Source organism: Oncorhynchus nerka, linkage group LG3, assembly GCF_034236695.1.
Source record: "Oncorhynchus nerka isolate Pitt River linkage group LG3, Oner_Uvic_2.0, whole genome shotgun sequence".
Classification (NCBI taxonomy): Eukaryota; Metazoa; Chordata; class Actinopteri; order Salmoniformes; family Salmonidae; genus Oncorhynchus; species Oncorhynchus nerka.
Window position 1 is genome coordinate 18880803 of NC_088398.1, and position 17973 is coordinate 18898775.

At 43.3% G+C, this 17973-nt stretch overlaps 2 protein-coding genes across 4 annotated transcripts in view; one reads left to right on the forward strand and one right to left on the reverse strand.

Annotated features, from left to right (window-relative positions):
- Nucleotides 1-6105, forward strand: LOC115103623 (ELL-associated factor 1-like). 2 transcript variants are annotated; one of them, XM_029624469.2, is made up of 6 exons: nucleotides 1-247; nucleotides 1518-1618; nucleotides 1765-1901; nucleotides 2017-2189; nucleotides 2297-2530; nucleotides 2644-6105. In XM_029624469.2, the coding sequence occupies exons 1-6, from the start codon at nucleotides 145-147 to the stop codon at nucleotides 2691-2693; spliced, it is 798 nt and encodes a 265-aa protein (XP_029480329.1). In that variant the 5' UTR covers nucleotides 1-144; the 3' UTR covers nucleotides 2694-6105. The 2 variants fall into 2 exon arrangements, with proteins under 2 accessions (XP_029480329.1, XP_029480335.1); XM_029624475.2 differs by having other exon boundaries at nucleotides 4-247; nucleotides 1518-1612.
- Nucleotides 5669-17973, reverse strand: part of LOC115103663 (BMP-binding endothelial regulator protein-like) — a 22626-nt gene continuing 10321 nt past the window's right edge. Inside the window, exons 3-15 of one of the 2 annotated variants that reach the window (XM_029624509.2) lie at nucleotides 16298-16397; nucleotides 14497-14579; nucleotides 12821-12911; nucleotides 12622-12704; nucleotides 11869-11968; nucleotides 11591-11700; nucleotides 11339-11473; nucleotides 11020-11124; nucleotides 8922-8967; nucleotides 8327-8689; nucleotides 7872-8208; nucleotides 7475-7605; nucleotides 5669-7320 (exon numbers count right to left, since the gene is read on the reverse strand). In XM_029624509.2, the coding sequence (XP_029480369.1) occupies nucleotides 7139-7320; nucleotides 7475-7605; nucleotides 7872-8208; nucleotides 8327-8689; nucleotides 8922-8967; nucleotides 11020-11124; nucleotides 11339-11473; nucleotides 11591-11700; nucleotides 11869-11968; nucleotides 12622-12704; nucleotides 12821-12911; nucleotides 14497-14579; nucleotides 16298-16397 (1866 nt within the window). In that variant the 3' untranslated portion in view covers nucleotides 5669-7138. The remainder of the gene's footprint in view (nucleotides 7321-7474; nucleotides 7606-7871; nucleotides 8209-8326; nucleotides 8690-8921; nucleotides 8968-11019; nucleotides 11125-11338; nucleotides 11474-11590; nucleotides 11701-11868; nucleotides 11969-12621; nucleotides 12705-12820; nucleotides 12912-14496; nucleotides 14580-16297; nucleotides 16398-17973) is intronic. The other variant, XM_029624516.2, reaches the window with a different exon arrangement.

Consider the following 17973-nt stretch of genomic DNA (forward strand, 5'->3'; position numbering starts at 1 on the left):
GTCATGTGAAGTAGGGATTGTTTTTCAAAATAGCTTAGCTAGCTGCAAGCTAGTTGACGTATCTTATATACTACGTTATTATCATTCACTTTTATAACGCAGCATAATTTAAATAAATGTGAATATTAAACTTCTAGCAGAGTCATGAATGGGAGTACAAATCCGCTCTTGGACAAAGAAGAACATGTTTTGAAGCTCGGAGAGAGCTTTGAGAAGAGGCCAAAATCATCATTTCACACCATCAGATGTTAGTAGACAATTTTTATTGATTAAATATAATTAAGTAAATATGTTACGTTAATTTTACTATACCCAACTTTAGTCACGCCTTTTGACAAGTTTGTAAGTTAGATAACGTTAGCTAACTATCTTCGTCAGCTAGCTAACGTTACCTAACAATGTAGCTAGTTATTGTTAGTTAGCTAGCACAAAAAAACTAACGGTAATCCGGTACGATAGAACGTTGCCAGCAAAACTATTGTAATCACATTACAAATACTTTTGAAAACGTAGGTAGCGTACATTAGCTAGGTCATTACTTTTAAATTCAGAAAGGATGTTTGCAAAAAAAATACATGAATACCTTTCTGTTTTCTCAATGACATTCAATTCAGTACTGAAAAAAGGTGCAAGTTTAAAAACCTCTTAAGGACCGGGCCCTTTTTTCCGCCTAAAATTACATACCCAAATCTAACTGCCTGTAGCTCAGGCCCTGAAGCAAGGATATGCATATTCTTGGTACCATTTGAAAGGAAACACTTTGAAGTTTGTGGAAATGTGAATTTGAAGGAATGTAGGAGAAAATAACAGATTAGATCTGGTAAAAGATAATACAAATAAAAAACAACCGTTTTTTGTACCATCATCTTTGAAATGCAAGAGAAATGCCATAATGTATTATTCCAGCCCAGGTGCAATTTATATTTTGGCCACGAGATGGCAGCAGTCTTATGTGCAAAGTTTTAGACTGATCCAATGAACCATTGCATTTGTGTTCAAACTTGTATCAAGACTGCCCAAATGTGCCTAATTTGTTTATTAATAACTTTTCATGTTCAAAATTGTGCACTATCCTCAAACAATAGTATGGTATTGTTTCACTGTAATAGCTACTGTAAATTGGACAGTGCAGTTAGATTAACAAGAATTTAAGCTTTCTGCCAATATCAGATATGTCTATGTCCTGGAAAATGTTCTTGTTACTTACAACCTCATGCTAATCGCTTTAGCCTACGTTAGCTCAACCGTCCCGCAGGGGACCCACCAATCCTGAAGTTTTTTAATTTTAAGGTTGTTCCACCTGAGCTAGTCTGACCACAAGTCAGAGACCACTATGATGACACACCAAATGCATTTGATGGGTCCTTTTTTACTTCTTCTAATGCCCCTAAAGGGGAAAGTAATCAGATTACGTTACTGAGTTTGCGTAATCCAAAAGTTAGGTTACTGATTACAATTTTGGACAGGTAAGTAGTATTTCTGACATAATTACCTTTCTCACTCTTTCACACTTGTAGATGATTTCAAACCAGCTTCAATTGACACAAGCTGCGAGGGAGAGTTGCAAGTCGGTAAAGGAGAGGAAGTCACCATCACATTACCTCACATTCCAGTAAGAGTGGGTGTTTTTTAGTCATTGTTACTCAACTGTGGTCTTTTGCCTGTGCTGTACAATGACAAAAGTTATTTCTGATAACTCCACTGCAGAAAGATGAAAGCAAACTGTGTACTTGATCATGATACTTGTTATTGTGTTGTTCGTAGGGCTCTACACCACCCATGACAGTATTCAAAGGGAATAAGCGGCCATATCAGAAAGACTGTGTTCTTATCATCAATCATGACACTGGGGAGTACATGCTGGAGAAGTTGAGCAGCAGTATCCAGGTCAAGAAAACCAGGTGTTAACCAAAACACTGTCTCAAAAATGCATAGTAACAATTAACCTTTAGGAGAAGTGTGTTTTGCAGATAATTTGTGACAGTACATGTGCAGCTGTTGACTTTTGTTTTTCAGAGCGGAGGGCAGCAGTAAGATCCAGGCCAGGATTGAGCAACAGTCGGTGCGTGCCACTGCCACCCAGCCTCCAGCGCAGTTCCGTGCCCCCACTAAGCCTGGTGCAGGGGCCAAGACCTCCCCTTCCAAGGACAACCCCTCCCCTGAGCCCCAGCTAGATGACATCAAGAGAGGTGAGCCTCTTCATGTGTTGCCACCACTTTTACTCAATGGTCATTCTTGTTTCTCTATTGACTTTGTCTGTGTACTGACTCTGTCGCCCCCTCCTGGCCTGGCACAGAGCTGCGAGCGGAGGTGGATGTTATTGAACAAATGAGCAGCAGTAGCGGCAGCAGCTCATCTGACTCTGCCAGTGGCTCTGGTAGTGGGGACGACAGCTCCAGCAGTGATGGGGAGCATGACGCCCCTCATCCCCAATCTGTCCCACTCCCTCTCATCCAGCCCTCCCCCAACCCTGTGGTCAACGGAGGAGCAGACAGGCAACAGGGCAGCAACCAGCTGATGAACACGCTCAGTGAGTACCAGGGCAGCGCTCTACGTTGGGATTACTACTAATCATTTATCTCTTGATAGAAGTCTTTAGGTTGTGGTTGCAATGTAGTAATGTGTGTGTTGGTGTGTCCACAGGGAATGACCTCCAGTTGAGCGAGTCAGGCAGCGACAGTGGTGACGACTGAACTGCCCCCAGTCTCTCTCCTGTCCTCTCTTTCTACCTCTCATTATTACACCATCTTGCTTTCCTCTTTCTTCTCTTTGCCTGGTTCCGTTGTTTCGTTGCTGTGGTAACCGACCCAACTGTAAAGTCTGGTTTTATTGTATTTTTTAATGTCTCTGTGAAGCCGGCGAACCTGGAGATTTAATAGTGTATTTTTGATTAGCTGTATATTTTGTTTTGTATTTTTAAATACTTTTACATATGAAAACATGCTAAAGAATATATATTAGAATGCATGTACATATTTTCTGTAGTTAGAGCTCCTAGTTGTATCAACTTGTAGCACAAGTCTTTGTTGTTTTCTTGTTTCATCACAGGGGATGAATATCACCCCCATCTTCCCTATTTATCTGGAAATCAAAAGGCACTGAAAGCATTTCACCCATTCCATGTTTTTATCAGTATCATGACACTTTCAAAAATCAGTCTTTGAAGAGGCCAGGGTACAGCTCACATCGATCTAAGCTACAGATGATACAAAAGGACATACTCATATTTTTGATGTAAAATCAGTTTCTAAAGTTTCAATTGACCACTTAAAGGTTTTAGTTGGAATATTGACCTGTTCTGGTGAACAGGTAAATATCAGTAACATGTAAATGAGCCGGGGTCAATCCTTTACATGTCAAAGCACTTTAGTTTAATTGTAATATCAACACGTTCAGCAGTTTCCACCTAAAAAATGTTGCATTGCTTTTAACAGCACCTTTCTGATCTTTAAATGCAACTAACACCCAGTACTTTGAGTTCACCATACCCTTTATAGCTAATATTCTACTATTTCCACATCAATCATTTGACTTTCTGATTCTGTCTCACTCAATAGCTAGGTATCCATCCTATTGGTGACAGATTTTCATGCGAATATTCTAAAATCCGCATTAAAACAATATGTGCACATTCCCACCAGAGATGTTTCCATCACATTGACTTGTTGCGGATAACAGTCTGTGCGTGATGACGTAGTGCACATAAAAACAACTTTTGCGATTTAATTACCATTAAATACAAGTTAAATGGGTTTCCGTCGCATTTGCTGTTTTTTTTTGAAAAAATGTTGCGTTATATTGCGAATCTCTGGTCTTTGCACGTGCGCTCTAGCCAACAGTTTGCAGGTAGGCTAGTCTACATGATGCGATTATTACGGATAAGAGCGTGATTATTTGTATTTGTCAAACGGCAGCCAAGCATCGATCATCATGTCACCAGAATAAGACCCTCGATATTTATTGGAAAGGCTCATCACCGTGCACTTTCACCACCCTGTGAAGTTTATCATTTATTTCATATAGCCTAATAAACTGCAAGCTTTCCTGAGTCGTAGTGGGAGGACCACACAATATCACATGACTCCAAATGTACTTCTATATGACAGTTATTACATCAATATTTGTACATAAATGCGTTTCCACCGATATTTCTCACATCATTCATTTTACAGACAGAAAAAGATCCCACCTTGTCTAGCGTATTTAGTTTTGTCGAAATTTGGAAAGTTTACCGACAAATGTGCTGTTTCCATCAGGCCTGTCGTGGCATTTTTTTAATCTGACTTTATTCGCATAAAAAGGTTGGATGGAAACCTGGTTACTGGCCCAACCATATATCACTGTCCAAAGTTCCCAACCATATATCACTGGGCTAGTTTCAGACCTGTGTAGACATTTTTAGAAGTACCAAAGAAGCAAAACAAGTAGTTTTTAGAATACAGACGCTGAACATCTATTTTACTTAGATAAATCTATTTTCATTAGACTGAGTTACTCATAACATGTAACAGCTGCTATACATTGACCACTTGTTTTTTCATTCGTTCCATAGATTCAACAGATTTGGAGTGATAGCAGTCACATTAGATCACATCTTTTAATTTAGCAACTGTTGTGACAGTGATCAATGGCGCGCTAGAATCTGCGCAGATTATTATAGCAATTGTGAAGATCACCACAAACCTGCGGTGTTTGCATGCTATCTTGGAACATGCACAATTTCTATTATTACAGAAGATATTTATAGTTACTGTAGGCTAACCTCAAAATTTGGCCATGGATGTGTGTTACTCATTTTAAGGTTGAATAAATACCTTTACATTAGTTTGTAAAATAGCCTTAACTTTATGCTATTTACTGTATTCCAAAAGTCAATCAAATTTCAAAATGTTAAAGTATCTAATGCTTGGATGGTTTCATCTGAGCCACTGGTTTAATCCTATTCTTTAACTTTTATTTTTGGTTTAGTTGGAGACGTGAATCCAACATATAATTTGTCGTCAAATTAATAGGCTATTTACTGTATTGCAAAAATGATATTGAATTGTGTTTGGTTGTCAACACAACCAAATATCAACATTTGAAGGAGATGTATATTTTTTGCCACTGACTTAGTATGGCTTTAATTCCAGTTTGTCTACATGAATTTATGTCAACAAAGAATCAAAATGAAAGAATATGACTAAATCAAAGTTGAAGTGCATTTAAAGTTAGATGTGATTTAGTCCTATTCTTTAACTTAGATTTTTGGTTGAGATGGAGACATGAATTCAACATATCAATTATTCATTTGTAGACGAACTGGAATTAAAGCCAGACTAAGTCAGTGGCACAGATGCAACTATCCAATCAGAAGATACATCTCCTTCAATTGTTGATATTTGGTGACAAATATCAAAGCTAAGCAGGAATGGGCTTGGTTAAAACCCTGGATGGGAGACCAAATGAATAACTGTATATAGATCATCTCTCCAACAGAAGGTGCTGCTGAGCCTATTGTTTTTTTTCTTCTAATAGTGGATATGTCGTTGAAGATCTGACGTTGTTTCAAAGGTACAAATTCAACATATTTTACACAAGGGTTGTCTTTGTTGAAAAGGGGTTACAATGATGACATAATCCTGTGGTTGACATTTCACCCTCAAAACAATAGTTTTTTCAAATCCAATATATTTTCCACATAGATTCCATGTTACAATACATTGATAAATTTACGTTGAAACAACATTGATTCAACCAGTTTGTGCCCAGTTCGGATGTGTGTTCATAAGGTGCTTAAATGGTATTTAACTGGTGCTGTTGTGTGTCTGGGACATGGGTATACAGCGATGGGTATACAAATGTAATATGTTTTGTTTTCACAGCAGTTTGGATCCATGAACTTGGATGGCTAACGCTATTTCCAATTTGTGTCTCTCTGGCATCCAGTGTTATTTCTGACCCATACAGTTACTGTCCCAGTACAACCTCTCTTGCCACATTTATCAAAGTGATTGACTTCTATCTCTAGTTTTATGTGCTTTGAGGTTTATTAAAGTGTGCACATGTATTTAAATTGGAATTAACTTTTTATCAGTCAACCAAAATAAAGGAAGAAAACAGTCAGCGATGAGTTTCATGGAAATGATATATTGCTGGTCTTAAATAATACAAGGTCAAGTTAAATGTACGTCTTGAGGAACACCTTCAGTTTGAGAATCAACACACAACAACCTGTACACTGAGCATTTAAAAATACAGCACGTTTCTTCCCTGCGATGATGCAACAACCGAGTCACATATGGGCATTTCTCTTCACACAAGACACAATTACACAAACACATAAATAGCTTTTTTCCCTTTAAATCATTTATAACAAAATTAAATTTATGATTCTGGCTCTTGCTACAACATATTTATTGATCGCTATATAAATTAACAATATCAACAACAATAATAATAATACAAAAAGCTATCTGTTTTTATGCAAGTCTTGTTAGTTTACAGTATAAAATAATCTTATGCACGTGATACCTGGGGGTTGTTCAATATGTTCATCATAGAGCTTATCTCTTATGCTGGCAGGGTGAACATGCTTGTTTAAGATGCATTGGTTGGTTTCCTGATTTTGAATGTCTGTGTGCTGCAACAGAGTGAAACACTGAGGCCATATTGGCTCAACACAGAGCCAGCCCCACCCTTTTCCTGAAGGTCCATGACAGTCTGGATGAATGTCCCTTGAGTGTCCAGTAACTAAAGAAGCATAGCCACAAAGGCTTTCCCAAAGGGTCTCTTCCTCTTTTAACTACAAGGGTGATGTTTCCCTCCAGATTTCTATCCCATTTGAATGACAACATGGGCGCCATCCTGTGGAAACACAAGGTAGTGGTGGACGAGTAAGAGCATCCGACAGCGGAGTTCCAAACCCCAGTTTGTGATGGCCGGTATCTATCTCCCTCAGAGTGGATGAGGCCTCTACCTGACCCACCTGTCTTCTGAGAATCCCTTCAGTCCATCGTTGCCTGTCTGCAAATCCATTAATCACCCCACACTCACCCCAATGTCCCCCCCACTCCTCCCTTCCTCAGATGGACCCTGAGTGCTAGGCAGTGTTGGCTGTTTGGCCCTCTCTCAGCCCCCTTCCCCTGGGGCACTAGGGTCACCGGCCAGGGCAGGCTGTGGGCTTGATGCAGCGGCCCTGGAACAGCACCAGGTTGGCTGGGCAGTGGCAGCCGGCAACGCAGGGCTTGTGGCAGGGCCCGATCTCATTCCAGTTGTCACAGGTCTTTGTGCAGCCCGGGCCACAGGTGTCGTACACTGCTCCGTGTTTACACTGGGTGGCTGAGAAGATGGGAGTTGGTTAGAAATAACTGCAGATCGCCTAACATGAATGGATTTCAGAGATGCGTCGATCAATTCTGTTGAGCAAATTGAATGTGGGGGGAGTCCCCTGTTCCATGAATTTTAGTGCTAGGCTGTGTGTGCTGTCACTCACCCATGCAGGCAGCCTCTGGCTTCCAGTAGAAGGGGGCTCCCTCCCTCTCACAGGCCCGACTGTAGGCGATGAAGGACTCACAGTAACAGTTCTTATGCACCGGACATTCACACATGTCTGTTACACAGGACCTAGAGAGAGACAGAGGGAGAGAGAGATAAGACAAATACATGTTGAATTAAATTGAATGGACTGGATTAAATGTATTTCTATACTAAGAGGGTTCCATATTCAACACAACATTGGGCATTTTATGCACATTGGAGACAATCAAATATCACATTTGCTATATGAACAAAATGTCACAAGAGCATTTGGAAATGTTGCAGATTCTAGGACAAATCTCATTACAAATGAAGCTCCCCAACATTCCTGAGACACCCCAAGAACCACTGACCTAAAGAAGGAGGCAAAGTCCACCACCTGGTGACACTTCTGGAACTCCCAGGACTTGAGCTTCTGACACTCCCTGTGAGCGCGGAACCTGACCTTTACACTGCCGGGACAGAGGTACGAGGTGGGCCTCCTGATGGGCTGGGCACAAACCTCGTTCCCCTCCACGCGCCACGACTCTGCAAACTCATCCACCACGAATTTGAAGAGGCCATCGCTGCCCATGGTGTCATCCCGCTTGTGTCCATTGTAGTTCCCACAGAGGCCGCAGAGACGACCGCGCAGGTGAGGAGCAGCCACCACCTCCACAAAGCTGTCCCCGTCCCACGTGATCTCCAGACCTGAGGGAAGGGGAGGGGGGAGAAAGAAAGAGACAGAGTTATGCTTCAAAAAGGAGCTAAAATGCACTTTAGCAGTGTCCTTTAGGTTCCAATGAAGTTAACATGAATCCTGTCTAACCTGCAATGGTGGTGAGTTTGAGCAGGTATCCATCCAGGTCGATGTGGATCCCAGGGCCATGGTAGGGCAGGGCGATGCGTGTGCCATTCCTCCTCACCGTCAGGTGCTGGTGCAGGCTGAGACTCAGCCCTCCTATCCTCAGCTCCACTGACTGGGTCCAGGAGTAGGAGCGGGTTCGCCTCGCATCGTTCCTCACCACAACCGTGAAGCCAGAGTCAGAGCCAGCGCTGTTTCCACCCCCGCCAGAGGGGGCGCCACCACAGTCTCGAGTTAGAACATACTGGCAGGTTCCTTGGAAGTTAAATGTGCGCCCGTCGAAGGTGTTGTAGTGGGGGTCGCCGAATACAGTGCACACGCCTGGCTCTGGAAGAAGTGATAGGAGGGAGAGAGAGAGGCGAGTGTGTTTAATTATGGGCATCAATTTGATCCAACTTGTATTCCTGTATTTTGCATGAGAAATCTGTGTTTAATACAACATAACTAAATGTCTATTTGAGAGAAGATCAAGAAAGAAACAACCGCCACAAAACTGTCAAATGCAACCCACAAAGGTGTGTGAGGACTCAGCAGAGGAAGAGGGGAGTAACTTACTCACTTTCAGTGCAAACCGGGCAGCAGCCTGTCCTGTTCAGGATCTTATTCTAGAAGAGACAGACAGACTGTTAGATACACAGACAGAGAGAGATCAGCAGGCAGCCAGTCAGAGTGTAAGAGACAGACAGTCAACTGGACAGTTGGACACATTACACATTAATACCCACACACATAGACACAGACAGATAAAACCAGTCAAACGTGGACAGCCAGACAGTGAGACATTGATACAGACAATTGATACTCTCTGCCTGGTGTATGTGTGCGTTTGCTAAAGAGATGGTGGGGGCTATGTTTCAACCTCCATCAGAGGTGCACATTTGAGAACTCTATCCCCTTCAACCTCCACTTACCTTTGCCCCAGGGCTGTCCTCATCACTTACACTCTCTCACTTTCTCCCCCCCCCCCCCACACACAAACACACACACCCGGGTCCCACCTGACCCACATCACAGTGCACAAAGGGCTCTCCCTCTTTGAAGCTCTTTGAGAGAAGGAGAGATTGGCTTTCAGGATCTAAATATAGGGAAGCTCTTCTTTACTGTCACTCAAACTTCACCCAGACAAAGACCGGACTGGAGACTGTGTGTCTCCTATGGGACGGAGGGGCAGACACATGGGTGACCACACTGTGACCGTGTGACAAGTGAATGCTACATGACCACCAGGAAGGTATGATGAGTGGATGTTGTGATACTGTATGACAGGTGACCGCTATGTGACCAGATCTATATTGCAATTGACCGCTAGGTGACCGTGTCTCAGTTGGCTGTTATGTGACTTTTACGACAGATGACCATGACTCAGTGACCAAGACACAAACACAGATGGCCGTTAGGGGATATACTACATGACGCCATAACAGGTGAACACTGTGTGACCACTAGGAATCCATGACTAAGGCAGCCATATGTGACTGTAATTGTACTGTCTGACTAATGACCGTATGACAGTTCATTATACTACTATGTGACCATGATCTGCTTCATAACCATACGGGCATGGTGTATATGTGATGGTGGTGGGATGCTAGCTTAAAAAAGAATGACAACGAGCCTTTAATGTCGACTATATGAACGTATGAAAGAACAGATGACCACTACATTACCGCGCAACAAGCAACCGCTATGTGACCATAACAGGTGACGCTAGGTAACCATTGTAACCCTGTGAACGCTGGTCACTGGCAGCATGAATAAGTAACTGATCATTTGGTCGCTGGAATGCAAAGAATCTACTACATCACCCCAAGACAGGTGACCGCCCTGTGAACTGGGACTGTTACTCAGCCCAAAAAACTTGACAGCTGAAGCATGGTTACTGTGGTAAGTTACCGGGTCGTTCCTTGGCCCACCACACTGTTCTGGCCCAGGTGAATCGGTTTTGACTCCTCCTTAATGCTCCACCGCAAAATCAGCTTCCAGTCAGCTGCCTACTGTGACACCAACACGTCACGCAAGTGGATTGAACATGTGGCGGTTAGTCACAGACAGTAACTCTGGACAGTAGACAGCCTCTGTCTGTCTCAGCGGGAGGGGGACCAGATGGATGGGGACGTGGTGAAGTGTGAAAGTGACTGTCTCATGTTGATGATTCAGGGAGAACAGAGGGACCCCAGGGCTATGTCCTATAGATATAGGCAGTGTTCATAACATAAGTGCATTTAAGTTGCAGATGGGAAATTGCTTAAAGCTGAAATCTGCATATGGTGAAACAGCGCCACAAACAGCGCCCCAGAGCATTTGTTCTCGTTTTTATTTTGTTGATGAAACGGAGGAGAGGAGCATTCAGCATCGTGGTAAAAATGATTTGCGGTACATGCTCTGCTGTTCTATCATGGGTCCAATGAAGAAAAAAACAGGGGTTGTTGTTTGAAGTAACTTCTTTGTTGATGTAATATCGCAAATGAGTGTAGCAGTTTCACCAAGTACAGATTCCAACTTTAAGATGATAGGTAAAGTGAGTGAGCATGATTATTTTTTAAAGCCTATTCTAATCAATGTTGTCATTCACATCAATTCATTGAAAAATTCCTGGAATGAAAAGGCGCAATACAAAGAGAGACAGTTTGTGATTGGGCCTTGAGCCTGTCATTCACCGAGGGGCAGCTGGTGATTGGCACACACTGCTTTGGCTGGCACTCGATGGCCCCCTTGACACAGGCACACAGGGTGCAGTTCACAGACGACCACATGTCTCCCTCCTAGAGCAGAGGAAGAAGCAGAGAGGGAACCAATCAACCACAACATCAATCAAACAAGTATTAATGGCTGTATAAATATGCATATAAATGTCAGAATGAGGACAACTGTGGTGGATAAGTATCAGTGTTGAATGTTGAGGCAATGGTAAGGTTCTATTTTCCCAGTTGATATCAAGGATGCAGCATTAGGACTTGTTGTCCCAGACTGTCTCACCCGGTAGATCTTGTTCCTGGCCCGGCAGTACTTCACTTCCGCTACCTTCACAAAGGACAGACACGCCTCACAGCACTGGTCACCATGGCAACTGCCCGGCCGAGAGCAGCGCTTCCTACACACCACAGTGGAATTCTGAGAAGGTGGAGGGATACGAGGGAAGGAGAAGGAGTCAGTTATTGATGGTAACTTGGTGATATGGCACATACATTGAATAGAGTTCTGGGGCCTGGTTCTCTGGTCAGTTCTTACCTTGCAGGTACAGGTGGTGCAGTTGTCATGTTTGAAAGAGGTGCCGTCCTCATAGACCTCACTGTGGAACAGACAACTTCCCATCGACAGGTCAAACACTTTCCTCTGACCTGACGGAGAGAGAAAGAAAAAAATATATGCTTGATGATAATTATTCTGACTTAAGATGTTTTAATAATGTGTGATGTTTTAATAATAATAATTCCTGAAATATGAATATGTTCTCCAGACTTCTATCGGAGAGTCCTATGAGGTATTTGATGAGAGAGGGGTGTTACCGAGGCACTTGGGACAGCACTGTCCGGGCTGAGTGTGGCTCAGGTGGGCGGGGCATGAGAGGACAGGACACACATCCCTGACGCATAGGGTCCGCCCTCCCTGAAAGAACACAGCATATCATATCAAATCAGATCGTTATTTCTCACATGCACCAAATACAACTGGTGTAGACCTTACATGTAGACCTTAAATGCTTACTTACAAGCCCTTAACCAACAATGCAGTTTTAAGAAAATAGAGTTCAGAAAATATTTACTAAATTTAAAAAAATACCCCAATGAAAGAAGAATAAGGAAGCTATATACATAGACGTTAGAACAACGCTGCATTAATCTTCTCTTATGCATTACTTAACTTATCTCCACTTAATGACCATTTCCCTTACACAATATCATTTTTACCTTTGTCTGCACCTGTGAAACCCGGATTGCTACCTTTAAACAGCTCACAAACACAACTACTCTAGATGCCAGACGGTTTTCACAGTTCCCCCTGGCCTTGTAGCAGTGTGCCCTCATTAACGGCTGGTACAGGACACAGTGTACACTAGTCCCACTGAGGCGATAATGTGTTTATAGACTCACCTCACAATGTGTTTACTCACTCACCTCCCCTGTTTGTTTACTAAGGGGAGGGGGAGCGTGACCACTGTGAGTCCCCTGAGAGCCAAGACAAACTCATTTGGACCACAGAGAGCCAGTTACTGTACTGTGGGGACTGGAGACATGCATGTCTATACAGTGTATACTCACAGTGCAGGTGCATTTAATACAGGGTTTTCCCTCAGGGTGAAACTCTTCCCTCTCTTTGTACAGACGGCCCTCCAAGATACAGCCTGGAACAGAAGAGACACACAGGTTAGCTTTATTATCGATGTATTCCTGTGTAATCACACACACACACACACACACACACACACACACACACACACACACACACACACACACTCACTCGGGCACGTTGGACAGCACTTCTTGGGGTGAATCTTGGGGTTCCTGCAGTGGACGACACATTGTGCTTCCGCTTCAGTTACGACACCTTCCTGTCAAAACCAGGAAGCAATTAAAACAGTGATTTATTTATTATTGTTCGAGCAAATTTCCTACGACATATTCCCAGCAGCATCCCTGTCCAGTCCTAGGCTACGTGCATCAGTGAATATTCTGCTGCATACCTCTCATTCCTGTATTAGAGAAACTCGTCTCTCGGTTGCTTAGCTGTTTGAATCCTGTTTCAGTTATGTAAGGCATGTACTACGTAAGCAGGATATTAGATAGGGACATACCATTAGATAGGAACATTCCATTCTGCATCTCACACATGCAACTATTCTACACACTGGGACACCCCTGATCACTCACTGGAAATGTACCTGAAAAAATATCCTGAATCAACAACATATTCCATGAGAACCACAAACTGAAGCTCAGAAACACACACGCACACACCTCCCTTGTTGGGCAGATCTCAGTAGTCTGCCATGTGTTTAGTTCAATAGAAGTGACATGTATTATACATACCCTAGGATTGTTAGAAGTAGGAGTGTTAGAACTAGGGACCTCAACACATTGTTTGTGTGTAAGGTCTGGATACTGGTTAGACCCCCCCCCCTCCTTTCCCTCCGCGTGGGTATCTTAGGGATGGAGTAAATGAGTGGTGTGTGGAGCTCAGCTTTTTTCACACACCACCCTTCAACACGCAGACTAACACATAGCCTAGTTTGACTGGACCTCCCCAATGCTGGAGCTGACACTCCCTCACACAGCTGTGTCCACTGCCATTTTATTTTGTTTTATTTTTTACATTTAACCTTTATTTAACTAGGCAAGTCAGTTAAGAACAAATTCTTAATATATATTTACAATGACGGCCATTGACTTACAGTGTTCAGATCTGTGCATGTGTTTTGTGTTTTAAGTGGTATTGTGGGACCCTGTGAGTGTGTGGTGTGTATACAGTAAGTGAGGTTGGGTGTACATGTGGTTTGAGTGTGTTTTGAGGAGACGTGTGGGGTTAGTCTTGTGAGGTCGACACTGGGTTGGGGAGGCTTGGAACCAGATGGGTGGACTGTACTGCCAAGTTCACCTGGCTCCTCTCCCAAAGATATTGGGACATATATCATCCTCCTTTATCTTTCTATCCCTCTCCTTCACTCGCTCTCTCTCAGCCCCCCCAACTTCATCTGCCTTTCTTTCTCTTTATGTCTCTTCTTCCTCCAACCCCTTGGCTATCTGTCTACTGTCTCATTTTTTCTCTCCCTCACCTCTTGTTCCCTCCCCAACTCTGTGTCTCTGTCTGCGTCATTCAGCCTCCCACTCTAAATGTATGTCTATCTTTCCCTAGATCCTCACTTATCTTTCTCCCTTTCTTCATTAATCTCTCTCTCCCTTTCCACCCGTCTCTCTTTCACTCACTCCCCCTCTGTCCGTTTGCCTCTTTTCCACTCACTCCCTTCTTTCATTCCCTCTCTCTTTCCCTCTCCCTGTCTGCCTCTGGCTTAGTACTCCCTCTTTCCTTCTCTCCGTCATTTACTTTACATTCCCTCTACTTACTTTTCTCATCATCATCTCTCTCTCTATGTCTGTTACCCTCCCTTTCTCTCTTTCATTTCTCTGTGTGACACTCACCTGACAGCGGCGAGAGATGCAGGGCTTGATGGAGCTGGTCCAGGAGACAGAACTATTATAGGACTCTCCATCCAGCTGACAACCTAGAGAGTGAGAGGGGAAGGATAGAGAGTGAGAGAGAGGGGGATAGAGAGAAAGAGACAGAGAGAGGGAGAGCGAGAGAAAGTTAGCACTCCAAACCTGGATGTGAATGTTTACTAGTTCGTGGAAACTAAAAGTCTATAGGGAGCACTAAATGGACCACATGTGTGAACATAGAGCTGTTTGCCTCTCCAGACCATAAGTGTTGAGACAGATTTAACACAGGGTTATGAATCCACTGTATGCGATGCCTGGAGGGAGTCTGTCTGCCACCACCGTCAGAGCCAGCTGGCTATAGTGCCCCTTATGGCTTGGGAAGACCTTTCTTTGATTGTCATGATTTGGCATAGTGATGGTGAGATTTAGTAGTCTCGACACTGTCAGTTATGTGCAATTCAGACACTTGAGACAGACAGACAGACAGACAGGCATGCACACACTCTGACAACCCCAATCCATTACATAGATGTATCAAGATACCAGACCATGTTGTTGTGAAGTGTCCAGGTCCACTATGAGCAATCACAACGCTCCAGATACACCACCCACAGTCAATAAGGGACTAAATTAATACGATCTTCAATTTCAACAGATATAGGGTTGTCTGGTTATGGAAACACAGCAAAACCATTCCTATGATAAAACCACTGCATTAAGTACTTGAACAGTGGGAGGTTTTTGTGCTGACACGAGCAAGTTCCTGTTCTAAATGTAGACATGGTCATGAATAAAACCCAAAGTCAACCACAATGGAGGAACAATAGGCACTAATACCGTTCACCATGACAACATGGGGCTTTCCATGGTCGACTTAAGCGAGCTCCACCTCTTTTCATTTGAATGAACTCTAGTCTCGTATAATCTTGACCGCAAACAAAGGACCGCGCCCCAGACCATGAGGTGGTCAATGCTGTGGACCGTGTCCAAGGTGACCCCAACACTACGCGACCCCTGTGTGTTCTGATTGGGAGGTGAATGAGTGTGGTCCTAGTCTGGGAGGCTGAGAGGCGCAGCGGCTAGTTAACTAGGTTTTTTTCTGTGCCCTGTAAACCCAACGCTGAACCCCAACGGGTCCCAACCCGTCCCAGAGAGGAGAAGTCCACCACTGCAGCTGTGTGTGTGTGTGTGTGTGTGTGTGTGTGTGTGTGTATGAGAGAGAGAGATGCTGGCAAACAGTGTGAGAAAGAATAAGTCTGAAGACTTAAATACGATTTGCTGTACGCCTGTCACATGTTTGTGGGTGTATGTGAGAAGAAGCCTGGAAAATAATAGCTATATGTGTTTGTGTATGTAGCAATTTACCCTCAAGCAGAATCTTCAATTGGTCTGATACAGTACACATACATACACACGCATAGTAACTATTGTGCTGTGGGAAGAAAAACTATTCCTCATTCCTCCACAAGGAGGCAGTAGTGGTTAAATAAGTAGGATGACCAGTGCAGCTGGGCTGACTGTCTTCTACTGTGGGACTCAAGCTGTCACGTCACCCTCACTCCTACAGGTAGCATCAATGACCGTCAAACAACATCACTGCAATGCTGCAGCAAGGTCTATACATCAACACTAAAGAGATTCAGAGATAGACCTAACTCACTCCACTAGACAAAGTTCCAAGTCTATTGGTCTCGCTGAGACTACAGAACAGTACATGCATCCCCTAACCTTCGACCTCATGTTTTCATGGTGATGAGAGTAGTATAGTGTGTGTGCTGCTCACCTTTGCATCTCTCACAGCAGGCTCCTGTCTGTTTGACAACCAGAGCACAGTCCTCAGACACCAGGGGACACTTCTCCTGTTTACAGTCTGCCTTCTCCTTCTGATGGAGAGGGGGAGGGTGGGAGGGGGAGGGAGGGTAGAGAGATAGAGATCGAAAGAAAGAGGGGGGAGGAGAGAGAAAGAAAGAGGGGGAGGTGAGAAAGAGGGGGGAGAGAGAGAGGAAGAGAGAGACGGAGGGATAGAGGGAGAGAATGAAGATGCTTTTTGATTACCATCAGTGTATTCACATTATAAAGTCTCCTACACATTCTTTGTCGACACACTCCCCTTTTACAGGCTAAAATGAACTCTGGTTACATGTACTTTATGCAGATGTTCTCTTTCTCTCTTCTCAATTTATATACAACCCCACTTTATATACTTGCTAAACATTATCACTTTGCCACTAGCTTTATACACTCCCTTTATATAGTCCCCATTTACTCAGTGCAACCTAACTGGACTGTATAATGAGTCAACTTCAAAGCTGGACCGTGGCCCATATAACTAAAATAAAACTGGGCGGTTTTATTTACAGAGAGCCTTCACTGGTTCTCTAACCACGCTGGTTTGGGTGATGCCATCAGTGAAGGCGAGAGAAGGGCGGTGAGAGGCGAAGGCACATGGGATCCATACATAGTCTGTAAAGCGCTCCCCAAACCACTGGTCTAAATCATAGAGATTTTCAGAGCACTTTCAACAGCCAGTTTGAGACAAATATGTCTGAGAGTGAGATATATGATGCCAGATAGATAGATAGAGGGATGGATTTTGAGAGGGAAAGAGAGAGAGAGATGGATTTTTAGAGAGAGAGAGAAATAGAGAGAGATAAAGAAATAGAAAGAGTGGAGAGTTATGCTTCTTCTGACGACCACAGTAGTTGTTTATGTTATTTATTTCACCTTTATTTAACCAGGAAGGCTAGTTGAGAACACCTTTATTTAACCAGGAAGGCTAGTTGAGAACACCTTTATTTAACCAGGTAGGCTAGTTGAGAACACCTTTATTTAACCAGGAAGGCTAGTTGAGAACAAGTTCTCATTTGCAACTGTGACCTGGCCAAGATAAAGCAAAGCAGTGTGACACAGACAACAACACAGAGTTACACATGGAGAAAAAATAAACAAGCCAATAACACAATAAACAAGTCAATGACACAGTAGAAAAAATAAAGTCTATATACAGTGTGTGCAAAAGGCATGAGGAGATAGGCAATAAATAGGCCATAGGAGCAAATAATTACAATTTAGCCGATTAACACTGGAGTGATAAATGAGCAGATTGATGATGTGCAAGTAGAGATACTGGTGTGCAAAAGAGCAGAAAAGTAAATAAAATAAAAAACAATATGGGGATGAGGTAGGTAGATTGGGTGGGCTATTTACAGATGTACTATGTACAGCTGCAGTGATCGGTTAGCTGCTCAGATAGTCGATGTTTAAAGTTGGTGAGGGAAATAAAAGTCTCCAACTTCAGCAATTTTTGCAATTCGTTCCAGTCACAGGCAGCAGAGAAGTGGGAGGAAAGGCGGCCAAATGAGGTGTTGGCTTTGGGGATGATCAGTGAGATATACCTGCTGGAACGTGTGCTACGGGTGGGTGTTGTTATCGTGATCAGTGAACTGAAATAAGGCGGAG

Coding starts and splice junctions, on each gene's coding strand:
- LOC115103623 (XM_029624469.2), top strand. CDS start 145: ATGAATGGGAGTACAAATCCGCTCTTGGACAAAGAAGAACATGTTTTG. Junction 248..1,517: donor ATCATTTCACACCATCAGAT/GTTAGTAGACAA, acceptor TCACACTTGTAG/ATGATTTCAAACCAGCTTCA. Junction 2,531..2,643: donor CCAGCTGATGAACACGCTCA/GTGAGTACCAGG, acceptor GTGTGTCCACAG/GGAATGACCTCCAGTTGAGC.